We start from the raw sequence: 15,073 nt of genomic DNA on the forward strand, positions 1-15,073 counted from the left end.
ACGTAGCAAAAGTTTTTATTGCAGTGCGAGGTTAAAACCGTTTGGAAATAAAAAAAAATTCTTCCAAATTTATATAAAATTTAAGAGCTTGGCTTGTTAAAAACCATTTGTTTTTTAAGTTTGTCTGTACAAACTCACAACATTACCGACGGTACCTTCGAGAAAATTCTTATTCGTTATAGACAGGCCCTAGTTGCCCTTGCTAACGACATATCTGGTACTTAATGTTTATATGGGCCTTGTTATTCTTTTAAAGGCAATCAAAATCCAGTAAACCTCAAGTTAACGGTTTCGAACTCATCATAATTCTATCTTACTGGGGTTTTTTTTCCAATCCCCAACTGGACCTTTTGGATATTTTGTAATAGAAGAATCGAAAATTATCTAATTTAAAATCAGGATAATTTACAAGATTATGAGGCCTAATTTAAAGATTAATCAAAGCTTACTAGAAACTTAACTAAGCTATTGTCAAATCTAGCATCAATTTAATAATGAAACAGAAGACAAATTTTTAATAGTTCTGACAGCTTTCATTTTAGCTGATGTTCTTATTAGCTGCTAAAATAGAATGTAGCTCCTAAACCTATGCAATACATAATGAAAAACCTTCTACTCAACTTGCGAACAAATGGTGAGATATCTCTATCTGAAATGAATTAATACTTAATTGTATTTGAAACGCATCTACCTGTTGCATACAACGGGTTTAATTTGTATAGTATCTAAACCTGTTCCTACCTTTTCAACCAAAGTTGTAAATTACCAACCAAAGAAAATGCAATTATTAAAGTACAAAACATACGCGCAAATATTTATTTTCTTTCCAAATAAATTTGACTCTAGGCAGTCTTCTCGTACAGTTTTCTCGTTGTTTAACAACTTCTCAGCATGTAAGTCGTGGAAAATAGGGGAAAAAAACATGAAGGGTTTTTGGCGTAAAAATAAAAATAACTGAATGCTTGGAAAGTCACAGGGAAAATAAAACAAACGTTTCATCGAATTTAATTCACATCTAAAGAGTAGATTTGCTTGAGTTTAAGGGTGTTTAAGGCGTTAATCGCTTAGGATCACGAGGGAACATGGAGGTCTTGCGAATATTGTCCAATCCCAGATACAACATCACCACGCGCTCCATGCCAATTCCACCGCCAGCATGAGGAGGACATCCGTACCGGAAGGATTCAATGTACGCTGCAATCTTGGATGTATCTGAAAAAGGAAGAGGCTATAATTATTTTAAGGTATTTTACAAAAATGTCTCAATGAGCTATCTATTGTTATCACGTAGGCGCACTATAATGATAATGTAAACCAGCAATTTATTTATTTATTCATTACGCTCTAATCATTGTTTATTTAGAAGTCTTGTGACTAACTGACCTTTACTTTTTCTCAAATGTATGCATTATTATTACGTTTAAACTCTAATGAAAATGTGAAGGACGTGCCCTATTATTACGTTTAAACTTGAATTAAAATGTGAAGGAGAGAGATTCTTACTCATAATTTTAAGGCATAATTTTGAATGCAATTGCAAATATGGCAATCTAAGCCAGATATAAACCAATAGAGGGAAAACTCACCGATGCCGTGGTGCTTGGCTCGCTCCATTAAGTACTCGGGATCGTGGATGCGCTGCGCGCCGGACAGGATCTCCTCGCCGCGCATAAACATGTCGTAGGAGTTGGAGTAGATGGGATTGTTCGGATCGGGCATTGTGTAGAAGGGTCGTATCGCCAACGGGAACTTGTCCAGGATGTAGAAATCGGTGTCGTACTTGGCTTTGACCAGGCGTCCCAGCAGCTTCTCGTTGGGCGTCGACAGATCCTCCTCGTCGCCCGTCTCCACACCGGCTTCCCGCAGCATGGCCACGCCATCGGCAAACTGGAGGATCAGTGGCGGCTCCAGGAACTTGAAGGCATCCACCTTGTACTGCTGGCCCACAGACTCAATCTCCCGGGCGTACTTGTCGCGCAGTCCCTTGAAAATAGCCGTGAATGTGTTACCAATCGTGTGCAGCACCTCGTGGTAGTGGTACTTGAATGCCATCTCCAGATCGAGGCCCACGAACTCGGTCAAGTGACGATGGGTGTTCGAATCCTCCGCTCGGAAAACGGCACCCACAGTGTAAACCTTGTCGAAATCGGCGGCAATGGCCATCTGCTTGTACAGCTGCGGCGACTGCGCCAGATAGGCCGAATCCTTGAAGTAGCTCACAGTGAAGACGTTGGCGCCGCCTTCGCTGGCCGCCGAAATGATCTTGGGCGTGTGGATTTCAGTGAAGCCCTGCTGGGTGAGGATGTCACGGAACAGACGGCACACTCCCGCTTCCAGGCGGAAAATGGCTTGATTCGCCGGGGTCCTTAGGTCCAGCACTCGGTTGTCCAGACGCGTGTCCTGATTCACGCGAATATTGAGACCTTCGGCATCGTCGGCGGTCTCGGGCCGCGACGCGTCCTCGATTTGCAGGGGCAGTTGTGCCTTGGCCTGGGAAATCACAAATATCTGCTCGACTGACAGCTCCACCGATTGCTCTGTGCAGGACTCAATCTTGCTGGACACCGCCACTGCCTTGGCCTGGATATCGACGATGCTCTCCTTCGGAATACTGTAAAAAGAAAAAGGTTTGTGGGTTTAGTATTAATTAATTAAAATGTTTTAAGTTTCAGTTTATACCAAGTTTGGAACATTGTTTATAATTTAAGCTTTGAGATTAAGCTTCAAAATTTCAAAAATAATATCATATATTAATAAAGGCTTGGAAATATCACAATTTCAGCGCAATTTGTTAACTAAATAAAGCTTAAGTACTTGATCTAAACGTTAACAAAGATATGCTAGCACTTACTTGCCGGCGAACTTGACCATCTGCTTGGATATGACATCGCCCACGGCCAGGATGCACTGCACCGTGCTGCTCTGCTGGCGCAGGATGAGGAAGCACTGTTTTCCCTTTGCTCGCGACGTGTGGACGCGTCCTCGCACCCAGACGAGTCCCTTACCCACCTGGCCACTCAACTCGGACACAGGGACAAAGTTGCGTTCGCTGCGCTTGTCCTTGGACTGGATCATCTCGGAGAGACCATATCGTCCACTTGCGTGATCTTCGGCAGAGTCTCCGGCTGCATTGTTGGCCGCCACGGCGGAGGCAGTCTCCGCCTTCTGCTCGGCTTTCTGTTCGGATAGAGATTAGAGGTTGTTATCAGAGGTTCAAAAATAAACGCTCGCCACGTCCGCAAATCGAAGATTCTCACCTTGGCGGCCTTGGCCAGCTTTTTGGCTCCCTTTTTGGAGACCTGCTCCCCGTTTTCCACGTTTTCTTTGTCTTCGACCATCTTGGAATGCAGAAAATCGGCTGTAAAGAATAGAGGGTACATATATACTTTACTAGGGGGCCACAAAACTAGACCGTAAACCACAGAGTTCCGATAAGCAACAGGCGAAAGGAGGAGTACGTTGTGCGTTGCGTCATGGTTTTATAAATAGACCTCGGCGGATGAAGTGCCCCATTTGCGAATAAATGACATTGGCTTCCGGGCTGCAGTTCAGTCACCCCATCTCATCCCACGGATTCCATATGTCCGTAGAATAATTCCGGGGGTCGAGGAGCTCTTTGTCAAGCGGCTTCGCACATAACCTAAACCTTGCAGACCTTGTTTCGCTTAATAGATGATGACACTCACTGGCTGCCCCTTCACTTATTGATTATTTCATTTGTGCATTTAAGTGCACTTAGCTTACCAGCTAGATTTTGCCCTTTTAATACACAAACGAAAAGATTTCACGAGCGTCGTGTACTATTGCACATGCCAGGCGGTGCAATCTAGAGACTTCTCATCGGAACTTATCGAAAAATATCGATAGGTACTTGCCAGTTTGTAGGGTGACGCACGTAAGTGCTTGTGACGTCACATACCCCAGAAATTGGATGTTCATAACCAGAAAAAAACCGAAGTACATAAATTGGACTGCTTTTTAAAAATTGTATGTGACTTTTGAAAAAAATATATTCACTTTTATAATATTACACAGGCTTTGAAGGGTTTTTAAGAATATTTGAGAGCTATAATTACAAAATTCTAGCGAAGATCATAACAAAGGTTTTTTTAATAATTAAAAAATAACCAAAGCAATGTAGGCGTTAATAATTTTTTAACAATGGTTTTGTTTACATTTTTTGTGAAATCATCCCCTTATTTGTTACCTTTTAAAAACAAAAATTCCCCCATCTCCATCGACAGTCACATCTACGTTTCGATAACAGTCAGCAGACGCATCTCTGTTCGTTTTCAGAAACAATTATATTATTCAGAAAAACAACATCCATTTGTTTGTTTAGATCAAACTAGAGCGAAATACAGAGGTAATTAGTCAATCAAAGAGCCTCATTTTCGGTAATGGTGAGGTTATAGGTCGAAGCAATCGAATTTCGAATAGTGTACTTTCCCGGTAATTTCGAGAAGCTGGTAATTGAGTGAGTCACCATTTCGCTGTGTATGCACTGTTTGCGAGAGTGGTGAACCAGCTGAACCATTTTAATAGCTACTACTAGATTAAAGCGTATTCGTTTTACGTCGAATACGTAAGATTATTAAAGGTGCTTACCATTTAAAGAGCAGCTCGAAACCCACACCCATAAAGCTTGAAAGGCACACGTCATAAGGCCACAACAAACCAAACTTTGCGAAAGTTTCCCACACAGTACGCAAGTGCCAAATTGATTGATAATTAAAGTTGCATGCCATCAACGGGTGAACCCAGAAACTGTTTACTTTTCCTGGCCACTAATTTAATTAACTAATAATTTGTTCTCATCACTATCGTTGCAGGTAAAAAACCATCGAAACAATGCAAGGTGAGTGAAGGGAGAGCAAGCCGAACTAACAGAAAGTTTTGGATCTACGTCTACTCCACAGCGGTATTCGGTATCGGAATTAGAAATCCCTACAGCGAAGGCCCTTGAGAATGTCGTGGCAAAGTGTTCCCCAGTATCCCCAATACCAAGGTTGAATAATTTGAGTTCTAAGCGCGTGTTTCTGCTTTCCGGTTAATGATCGCATGCTTTTGTTTGTCCCCCGAGGCTTGTGGGCTCTTTGAGTGCCCGTACTTCCCCGAACTGCCCTGAATTCTGATTCATTTCCATTACTTTCCTTCTACCATATAGTATTTGTCCAGTCTTATCATGGTTGTATGTACATATTTGCTCGAGAGTTTTATCTTGGTTAACCGCATCTCTTCGTCACAGCGAAGCGTTTCATTTAGATTTTACTGTTCTCTTTAGACAGATAGCTGTAGCGAAAAACTTTGGGAAACCCTTGTTTTAATAACGAACTAAAAGAAGATGTCCTACTCCACAGATCCCAACCAACAGTACAACTATGGCGGAGGCTATCCGCCTCAGGGAGGATATGGCGGCGGTGGATATCCGCCTCAGGGAGGCTATCCGCCGCAAGGTCCGCCGCAGGGCTATCCGCCTTACGCCCAAGGAGGCGCCCAGCCGTATCCACAGCCCTACGGACAGGGCCCTCCGCCCGGTGGCTATGCTCCCCAGCCGGGCTTCATCCAACCACCGCCATCCGCGGGCGGCTATGGAGCCTACGATGATCCGGAGAGCCAGCCAAAGAACTTCTCCTTCGACGACCAGAGCATCCGGCGCGGATTTATACGCAAAGTCTACCTGATTCTGATGGTGAGTGCTTTAGAAAGCCTTTTTTATTTATACTAAATGGTCTTCTCTGTTTTAGGGCCAACTTATCGTCACCTTTGGAGCTGTTGCGCTGTTTGTGTTTCACCAGGGCACCAAAGACTTCGCCGCTAATAACAAATGGCTCTTCTGGGTGGCGCTGGGCGTAATGTTAGTCACCATGCTGTCGATGGCTTGCTGCGAAAGTGTGCGCCGCCAGACGCCGACGAACTTTATATTCCTGGGCTTATTCACAGCAGCTCAATCCTTCTTGATGGGGGTTTCAGCCACCAAATATGCACCAACTGAGGTGAGTACTTTAAGATCGAATAGAAAAGTAATTTACCAAATATAAATTCAATCTCTCTATCAGGTTCTCATGGCGGTTGGCATAACGGCAGCTGTTTGCCTTGCGCTAACGATCTTTGCCATGCAGACCAAGTACGATTTCACTATGATGGGCGGCATCCTGATCTGCTGCTTGGTGGTGTTCATGATCTTCGGCATTGTGGCCATTTTCGTGAAGGGAAAGATCATCACACTGGTGTATGCCTCGATCGGAGCTCTTCTGTTCTCCGTTTACCTCGTCTACGACACCCAGTTGATGATGGGCGGCGAGCACAAGTACTCGATCAGCCCCGAGGAGTATATCTTTGCGGCGCTGAACCTCTACCTGGACATCATCAACATCTTTATGTACATTCTGACTATAATCGGCGCATCGCGCGACTAAGTTCCGCTCTATTTCCATATATTGTTTACAGTTTAGCCGGGTTTAGCTTTAACCGGAATACGAATGTTGTTGTCGCGTAATCTCATCGGTATTTACACCCTCTCCCAGTGGAGGCAATTTTCAACTAACGATCTACTCAAATACTTACGACCTATCTAATTCGCGTTGTGTTTTGCCAATTTCCGGTTTCCTTCTAGTTCTTAATGTCAGTTGAGGGTAAATGAACTTTGTTGCTTTTCGTTAAGTATGATATGTATTTCTATTCTTGCTTAAGTTGAGGTCCAAAACTAGTGAATGTTTTCAAAATTCCCCCAAAAAATATGATATATATATGTATACCAAATGATATGCCATTCAGATACACCCAAAAACAATAAATAGTCACGTATAAAAATAATTATGTGAGAATATATAAGCAACATGGCTTGCAATTGTTAAAAAAAAAAAAAAATACATCTTACCGAGTGTAATCACCAATGAATCCCGATTTTTGCAACTATGAATCAAGTACCGAACATTGTAAACCGTGCAGCGACACTGAGTTTAAAGTCAACAATAAAGCGCATCTATTTATTAAAGCCGCCACAGAGCCCAGCATTGTGGGGCTTCGTCCAGTGGTTGATCCAGTTCAACCAGCCAGCCACCACCAGATGCAACTTTAGTCTGCAGCGCGAGAGCATCGGCGACGTTTGGATTACTTCTAGACCTTTTTCGACTAACATTTGTTTTATCATTGCTTAAGTATACTTTGTTATCTGCACCACCACTGCTAAGTGTGGAGGTGTCTTCATTTTCGGGTTGGCCCCATAGCATGCGTTTGACCCGGCCACCTGTTCAGTAGTTCGTGTGATTTCCAGCAAGGCGTAGCCATAAAATGTATCACTACCAGCAAGGCAAGTACCCTTCGGGTTGGGCTAAACCATACCAATTTGGGTGCGGAAAAAGTGTTTCTAGATTAGATAATCGGTACGACTATAATATATATAGTTGACTGCAATATGCTCTCTCTCTCTGTGAAAGACCTATTAAAGTGTATCTCTCGCGAGGCACTTGCATCTGGTAGGACAGCAGGAAAGGTTTTGCTCAACACTCTGATTCATCCGTTCAAAAGGGAGAGTGCCCAACAGTGTCTAAAATTCGTATGGTGGCAATATCAGTTACTCACTCTCACCCACATCGATATGTGAATCTTATCTGGTCCGTGATTGGTGATAAGAGTCGACTGTAGACTGCCGGCTAATCTGCAGCTATCGACCGTATGGGGACACCTGGAAAGGGCGATTCGGTTTCATTAAGCTGAAGTACGCACACGTTGCCGGCAGTCGAGCAAAAGAGAGACCCATTATAACTTTAGTCATATTGATTTAACCATGAGCAGCGACAACCACTTTCAGTACGGTTAGTCATAGCATTAACTTTCCTATTTCCTTGAATTGTCTTCCAACCTTGCAGGCGATGAAACTGGTGCATATACAGATGCGGAGGCCGACAAGAGCTTCGCCTTCGATGACCAGAGCATCCGGAAGGGATTTATCCGTAAGGTCTACTTGATATTGATGGTGAGTGGAAAATTATAAGCTATTTAATTTTAATTAACTAATTAATTTTTTAAAAAAGTTTTTCAAAATCTTAGGAAATAAATAAAATGTTTTTAAGTAATTTTCAAACTCGGGTATCAGCGCTACCATTTTTTTATATACAAATATTGTGATCTCTAATATTTCTACATATATATAAAATAATTTCATAAGTACACAAAACAAGAATTCTTTATGATATAATTTTTTTTATATATATATATAAATACTTTAAAGTTCCATTTTATTGTCTACAAAATATTAATGAATTTATATCATGTTGTTACTTATATAGTAATTTTTAAAATTATATTAACAAAATTAAAAATATTTGATTTTACCTTAAATTGGCTTATACTTATACATACTAGTAATTATAAGCTTTTACGTATTATTGCTTCATAATTTCTTTTCATACCCTTAATCTATGATATTATTTGTTCTATTTTTAGTGCCAATTGCTGATCACTTTCGGTTTTGTTAGTGTGTTTACCTTCTCGAAAGCCTCGCAGGAATGGGTACAACACAATCCAGCCCTTTTTTGGATAGCACTGGTAAGTATTTACAAGAACTTATTATATAAATAAAATAAAATTTGATTTTAACACACTCTCAATTTTATAGGCGGTTCTCATTGTGACCATGATTTGCATGGCCTGCTGCGAGAGTGTGCGCCGAAAGACGCCTCTGAACTTCATCTTCCTGTTCCTGTTCACCGTGGCGGAGTCCTTCCTCTTGGGAATGGTGGCCGCACAGTACGAGGCGGATGAGGTCCTGATGGCAGTGGGCATTACGGCTGCAGTGTCCCTGGGACTCACCCTGTTCGCCCTGCAGACCAAGTACGACTTTACGATGTGCGGCGGAGTGCTGGTGGCCTGCCTGGTGGTCTTCCTCATCTTTGGCATCTTCGCCATCTTCTTTTCGGGCAAGATCATTGGCCTGGTCTATGCCTCCCTGGGAGCACTGCTCTTCTCCGTTTACCTGGTGTACGACACACAGTTGATGCTGGGCGGTAAGCACAAATACTCCATCAGTCCGGAGGAGTATATCTTTGCCGCACTGAACCTCTACCTGGACATCATCAACATCTTTATGTACATACTAACCATCATTGGATTGTCACGCAGCTAGATAGGTCGCACTGATCCGTAGTTTTCATGCCAGTTTTAGAGATACATATGTAACTTAATTGTATGTGCCCAGTGTCCAGTGACCAGTGACCATTGCCACCTTAGCCACGAAGAAATACAGAGCGACTAACTAAGCGTAGATTGTGATTTCGTTTGGGATTGGGGGTGCTCAACTAGTTCGAACCTTGTCCATCGCCGCGGTGTCCAATTAATTAATGCACACGAGTGGCCGTAATGTAATTATGTCCAATCAGCCCCTGCAGCGCCGCCAGTTCCTGGACCGGATTGGATGTGGGCAATGTGGGCAAGGTGATCGGCACGATCGTCAGTTGTGCGGCAGGCTGGCTAACGGACGGACATGGATTTCGACGAGGTGCTGCGGGAGGTTGGCTCCTTTGGGCTCTACCAGAAGGTCATCATCTGCTCGGTGCTGCTGCCGGCGGCCTTGCCCTGCGCCTTCCACGCCTATAGGTGGGTGATCCGATAGGATTCTAAAGTTTATTGAAATTCAGTTTATGAAATTACCCTACTTAAAGCAGTTCAAAGAGATTATATTGCGTATACGCATGTATAACAATGTACAAATCGAGATGCCTAAGTTAGTCGTTTGGATATGAAGTAACCCATTTGACACCTTTCTTATCATAAAATCATAATCCTGATGTAATGGTGATCTTTCAGCCAGTTATTCATAGCGGCCACTCCGCAGCACTTTTGTCGAGTTCCGGAACTAGAACCCTGGACACAGGATTACGTGCAACTGGTTAAGAATCTGAGCATTCCGCGCAATCGCAATGGAGCCTATGCTGAGTGCTCCATGTACGCTAGGAACTACAGTGATATAGTCCGCTATCTGGAATATCGAACGCCTCCGGATTTGATGCGTCAGCAGGCCGAGGATCTGCTTAAGTTGCAGCCGCAAACAGCTCGGATAGTGCCTTGTGTGTATGGATGGCACTACGACAAGTCCATCTACTCCAGTACTGTGGTGCAGGAGGTGGGTACACTTTTTTTAAATATAACAAGAACGGGAGAAGTTTATATACAGAGAGAATTCGTCGTGATCGTTCTGAAATTGAGAACTTCCAAAGTTTCAAGGTCCTAAGTTCACGTCTAGTTGTGTATATACTTTTTTTCTTCGTTTTGATTTTATTTGTGGTATATTAATGCTATTCTAGCTGTGAGCTGTTCAAGGAAAATAGTAGTAGTAAAGGCTTACATCTAATGTGGGTAAAGTTCCGGGTTCGATTCTCAGTCTAGACATGGGCTTTTTCATTAGAGCATTTTGTTAGTAAAATGAAAACGTAAAATAAATATATAACAATTAATGATGAATTATGATTGTAAAGAAACAACTATAGCATAACGAGTAAACTGAAAAGGCTCAATTCACATTTTTATATACCTTAAAAAAAAAAAAAATTCTCAGATTGAGTGCAAAATACTTGATCCATTTTTTTTAACATATACAATTTAGTATAAAATATTTTTTTTTAGAGCATAACCTTACATTTATCTTGCAGTGGAACCTGGTTTGCGACCGTAGCTTCCTGGTCACTCTGGCTTTGGTGGTTTTCGGAGTGGGTGGACTGCTGGGCAACTATGTGTTCGGATATCTGGTGGATCTGTGGGGCAGGCGACCCTCGTTCTACGCCTATCTGCTGCTCGAGATCACGGCCTGTGCGGCCAGTGCCTTCGCCTGGAACTATTACACCTGGCTGGCACTGCGATTTGTGGTGGGATTGACGGTGCCAGCGATCCTGGCCAGTCCCTATGTCCTGGCCATTGAGCTGGTGGGTCCGGAGAGGCGAGTCTTCTGCACCATTGTCTCGAATATCGCCTATTCCTTGGGCTTGGTGGTGCTGGCCGGAGTCATCTACGTCGTCCGGGATTGGAGGGAACTCAGTTTGGCTGTGTCCATGCCGCTGCTGATGCTCTTCTCCTGCTTTTTCGTGCTGCCAGAATCACCGCGATGGCTGATGGCTGTGGGAAAAACCAGGAGGGCCATGAAAATCCTCAAAGTGATGGCCAGAGTGAATGGCGTGCGCGTAAATCGAGATTTTGTGGAGCGGCTGCAGCGAAAGTTGGTCAGCACAAGGGCTGTGGAGGCGCAATCCTCGTCGAGTACCCACTACGGCATCCTGGACCTGTTCCGGGGACCCAATATGCGCCGGAAGACCCTGATCATCACACTGATTTGGTTTGCCAACACTAGTGTCTACGTGGGATTGAGTTACTATGCTCCAGCCCTTGGAGGCGACGAGATCTGGAACTTCTTTCTGGCCGGGGCGGTGGAACTGCCCACCTATCTGCTGCTCTGGCCGGGATTGAGCTACTTTGGCAGGCGATGGATCCTGTTCATCTCGATGCTGGTGGGCGGAGTGGCCTGTGTGGCCACCTTCCTCTACCCGGACATCACGCTGCTGCTCTACTGCGTGGGCAAGATGGGCATTAGTTCGTCCTTCGTGGTCCTGCCACTGCTGGCATCGGAATTGTATCCCACGGTGGTTCGTGGACTCGGAATGAGCTTCAGTTCGGTGGTGGCCATGGTGGGTCCTATAGTGATACCCATGATTAATCATATGGTGAGTGGACAGAAGGGTATTATATTATTTCTTACCCTTTTTCCGTTGCAGGGCCAGCAAATGCTCGTCCTGCCACTGATTGTAATGGGTGCTCTACTGATTCTGGGAGGATTCGCAAGTCTCCTTCTACCGGAAACCCGGAACCGGAATCTTCCACAAACTTTAGACGAGGGTGAGGCGGTGCCCCTAAGTTTCCTCCTTTGTTGCTGCGTGGAAAGCGAGCGCAAACCCAATAATATTCGAGTGAATCCCCAGAAAAAAACTATCCCGGAGGCCGGAACCCCGGTGTTCCATCGCGTGGACACTCCTGTCTCCGGACGAGCTGCCTGCAAGGTCGTTTGTAGCATATGTAATAAGGAAATGCGTACTCTTTAGTTAGTCAAAGTTTGTTTTGAATTAAAAATACCATTAAAGTTTGAAAGAATTTAAATGCTTTGATTTTTTGCCGGTATTCAATTTCTTGCCATCTGGCAACACTGTTTTTTATGTTTTTGGTGTTTGCTGTGGTTGTGAATTGAAAGAAATTTAAATTTTTTTTAAATTGTGGTTAAAACGACGATATAATAGATAGACCAGTGACATGTAAGTTCCAAACCATTTATTTGTTTTGCTTTTGTAGTCGTCAATTTTGCTTACCAATCTGGCAACGCTTTTTTTGTATAAGCTTGTATTGGTTTTACAGTGGTTGTGGAAAATATAGTTTTAATTAATTTAATAAAATGTTGTATTCGATTTTCTCAAATATATAATTTTTTTTTATTTTTGTTTTCACTTATATTACAAGATTAAACATATTTTTTTTACATAAACCATATAATTCTTATTCATGTATTGTGTATATATTTCGTTAAATCGAGTTGGCAGCCCAACCGGCAAATTTAATTGGATAAAAAATCAAAACAAAATGGAAAACCAATTGGGCTCATAATAAACATCAATTAAAGTTCCATATTTTCGCAGTCCCAAAGCATCCATGTTCTCCATATGACCTCGCCAACTGATCGAAACGCAAACATTTGCATCAACCTTAATACGTTATTATGGGTCGTCAGAAAAAATGATAAGAAACCGCAATCGCTTGTTTATGCACATATAGAAACTTCAAGAAACATTCCGGTTGGACTGGCCTAATCGCAATTTTAAGCCAATTTAAACGTGACTCATTCCCATTGGAAGATTTTTAAAAACAAAACACATGAATACAAGCATGTTTTGGCTTTTCACCTTTGGATTTGACCAGCTAATTATGATGTTACAAAAGGGTTAAAGTTCTTTTGGAAAGAGGGTTTTGGTACCATCTGGATTTTTAACTTTTTTTAATTCCAATGTCAACAAGTTTTGACTGCCGCGTGCTTTTCACCGGCCCCCCAATTCCCGCACCATAAAGCCCTCACACAAAAGAGTTGCTATGCATACACACACAAGCTCACTTACACACATGTCGATTATGCAAGCAAAAAAAAAAAAAATAATTTAATAAGTAACTATGAAATGCCAGAAATATGAATATTTCGTATGTTTTTTTTTACAGTTCTTTTAATGTAATGCTTGTATGATGGTCTAAAACAATAGTTTACAAATTATAAAAACGTTTTCAACAATTTTGGTACATCGTTCTCGAATCGAAATCAAATAATGGTTATGGTTTCAGCTTGTTTACGTTTTGAATCGTGGGGTTTTCAGGGGAGGGGTTACATCGAGAAGTCGGAAATTCGGGAAAATCGGTAAAAGCGTAAGAGCTAGTGCTAAAAATATATTCCTCTTTCTTCGCGACCTGGCAATGACTTTTCCTGGAGTGTCTGCGTTATTCCCCTAATCACCTCGTTTCAATTCTTTCGAAAATCGTATATAGTATATATAGAGTGTATTACGAGCGCATATATCTATAGAAACATTTGTGTATTTTCTTGGGAGGGCGGCAGAAATTAGAATGTGTGTGTGTGTGTTGTTTGGACTGTAGTTGTTCGGTTTTTTGTTTTTTTGGTTAAGGAAACGTGCTTTAATCGCTTTGGAAAATACATTTGACGGTTCCAAACTATTACTATAAGATTAAGATTGAAGGGTTCCCTTAGTTTGTTAAATATAGTTATTATGCTTATGTGTTCTGTTCAGCGCTCACTCGGATGCCTTTATTTTTTGTATTTTAGTATAGTGTGTAGCATGACCCCCAAAAAGTGGCTAAAGGGAGCCCGAAGGATGGCCCATCCAGGCACGTACCGCCACAGTCCGGAGTGATTCCGATTTGGTTACGGAACGGCGAGTAGTGGTACTGGGTATGGTTGGTGTAATTCCGACTGCCGGAGGGGTGCGTATGCCTGTATGGCCGCCCCTTCTGTTTGCTCCCTGGCCGTATGTTTTGTATGTGTTTTTGTGTTCGGTGTTTTTGTGTGTGTGGTGTTGTTTTTAGGTGATTCGTCCTGGCTATTAAGCGGAGGCCGCCACCTCACCGGACTTCTCCTCCTTTGTGCCAGCAATGGCCACCTCCTCGAAGTTCTCCACCAGATCGGGCACATCATCATCGCCGGCATCGACGGCCGAGGAACCGGCTGCGCCGCCGGCGGCGCTCTTGTTGGCAATCTCCGTGGCCAGCTTCTTCAGCTGGTTGATGTCCTGGGGTCCTAGTTGCGTCAGGATGCCGGGAACCATCTCGGTGATCGTCTTGTTCTCACCGTGGCCGGTGATGGCGAACGTGTTCGTCGGCAGCGAGGCCTGGGCCTTGGGATTGTTGAAGTGGATGACGGTGCCATCGTTCTTGATGATGTTCACCTCCTCGATGCCGGGAATGGTGTTCACCGACAGCTTCTTCAGCGACGACTGCAGCTTCTTGTCGTCGGTGGCGGGCGTGGAGTGAACAATCTTCTTCTTGCGGCGGGGGGTTCCCTTGCCGCCAATGCGCACCTGCGCCTGCAACTTCTTCAGCTTCTCCGGATTCATCTGTTCAACGAAATACACACAAAACACCGATCAGTAACGACCCAATCAAATAGCGCACAATCTGATAATTACTTTGATTTTACTATAATTTAGCACAGAGCCTTGCCCGAAAACACGTGCGCCCAGTTGTAGTCAAATGTCAAAAAGAAATCGCCATGATAAAAATGGCAAAGCAGTATGTATATGTGAGTAGTACTGGTAAACAGTACTAAAAATCAGTGTTGACTATCGATAGCAACGATAACGAGAGAAAAATAAAGTAAATTAAGTTTTTAATCTGCCATTAGGATTAAATAAAAATAAAATAATAAATTTAAATAAATTTAAAATAAAACCAATCGTTTTTTTGTCATTCACTTTAACTTGTCAGTTTTACACCTCATGAAAAATGTATCATTCTAATTTAAACTTATTTATATAGAAACAAG

The 15,073-nt window shown here is 42.9% G+C and overlaps 5 protein-coding genes across 7 annotated transcripts; 3 read left to right on the forward strand and 2 right to left on the reverse strand.

The window, feature by feature from the left end:
• Positions 1-787: 787 nt before the first annotated feature.
• Positions 788-3,839, reverse strand: LOC108144993 (aspartate--tRNA ligase, cytoplasmic). The gene is made up of 5 exons (XM_017270151.2): positions 3,745-3,839; positions 3,258-3,358; positions 2,852-3,177; positions 1,587-2,611; positions 788-1,212 (listed from the first exon to the last, which is right to left on the reverse strand). Exons 2-5 carry the CDS (start codon positions 3,336-3,338, stop codon positions 1,049-1,051), a joined length of 1,596 nt encoding a protein of 531 aa, XP_017125640.1. The 5' UTR covers positions 3,339-3,358; positions 3,745-3,839; the 3' UTR covers positions 788-1,048.
• Positions 3,840-4,243: 404 nt separating this feature from the next.
• On the forward strand, positions 4,244-6,997 carry LOC108144996 (protein lifeguard 1). 2 transcript variants are annotated; one of them, XM_017270155.2, is made up of 5 exons: positions 4,244-4,366; positions 4,920-5,008; positions 5,361-5,692; positions 5,748-5,996; positions 6,060-6,997. In XM_017270155.2, exons 2-5 carry the CDS (start codon positions 4,969-4,971, stop codon positions 6,417-6,419), a joined length of 981 nt encoding a protein of 326 aa, XP_017125644.1. In that variant the 5' UTR covers positions 4,244-4,366; positions 4,920-4,968; the 3' UTR covers positions 6,420-6,997. The 2 variants fall into 2 exon arrangements, with proteins under 2 accessions (XP_017125644.1, XP_017125645.1); XM_017270156.2 differs by lacking the exon at positions 4,920-5,008 and adding an exon at positions 4,833-4,858 and having other exon boundaries at positions 4,248-4,366.
• Positions 6,998-7,198: 201 nt separating this feature from the next.
• LOC108144997 (protein lifeguard 1) lies at positions 7,199-9,265 on the forward strand. 2 transcript variants are annotated; one of them, XM_017270157.1, is made up of 4 exons: positions 7,199-7,312; positions 7,872-7,978; positions 8,449-8,550; positions 8,621-9,265. In XM_017270157.1, the coding sequence occupies exons 1-4, from the start codon at positions 7,294-7,296 to the stop codon at positions 9,125-9,127; spliced, it is 735 nt and encodes a 244-aa protein (XP_017125646.1). In that variant the 5' UTR covers positions 7,199-7,293; the 3' UTR covers positions 9,128-9,265. The 2 variants fall into 2 exon arrangements, with proteins under 2 accessions (XP_017125646.1, XP_017125647.1); XM_017270158.2 differs by lacking the exon at positions 7,199-7,312 and adding an exon at positions 7,683-7,817 and having other exon boundaries at positions 7,896-7,978.
• Positions 9,266-9,344: 79 nt separating this feature from the next.
• On the forward strand, positions 9,345-12,141 carry LOC108144991 (beta-alanine transporter). Its single transcript, XM_017270150.2, has 4 exons — positions 9,345-9,597; positions 9,808-10,123; positions 10,650-11,711; positions 11,763-12,141. Exons 1-4 carry the CDS (start codon positions 9,485-9,487, stop codon positions 12,084-12,086), a joined length of 1,815 nt encoding a protein of 604 aa, XP_017125639.1. The 5' UTR covers positions 9,345-9,484; the 3' UTR covers positions 12,087-12,141.
• A 1,672-nt stretch (positions 12,142-13,813) lies between these two features.
• Positions 13,814-14,835, reverse strand: LOC108145032 (transcription factor BTF3 homolog 4). Its single transcript, XM_017270215.2, has 2 exons — positions 14,718-14,835; positions 13,814-14,645 (listed from the first exon to the last, which is right to left on the reverse strand). The coding sequence occupies exon 2, from the start codon at positions 14,643-14,645 to the stop codon at positions 14,136-14,138; it is 510 nt and encodes a 169-aa protein (XP_017125704.1). The 5' UTR covers positions 14,718-14,835; the 3' UTR covers positions 13,814-14,135.
• Between the last annotated feature and the right edge of the window lie 238 nt (positions 14,836-15,073).

Source organism: Drosophila elegans, unplaced genomic scaffold, assembly GCF_018152505.1.
Source record: "Drosophila elegans isolate 14027-0461.03 unplaced genomic scaffold, ASM1815250v1 contig_183, whole genome shotgun sequence".
Taxonomy (NCBI): Eukaryota; Metazoa; Arthropoda; class Insecta; order Diptera; family Drosophilidae; genus Drosophila; species Drosophila elegans.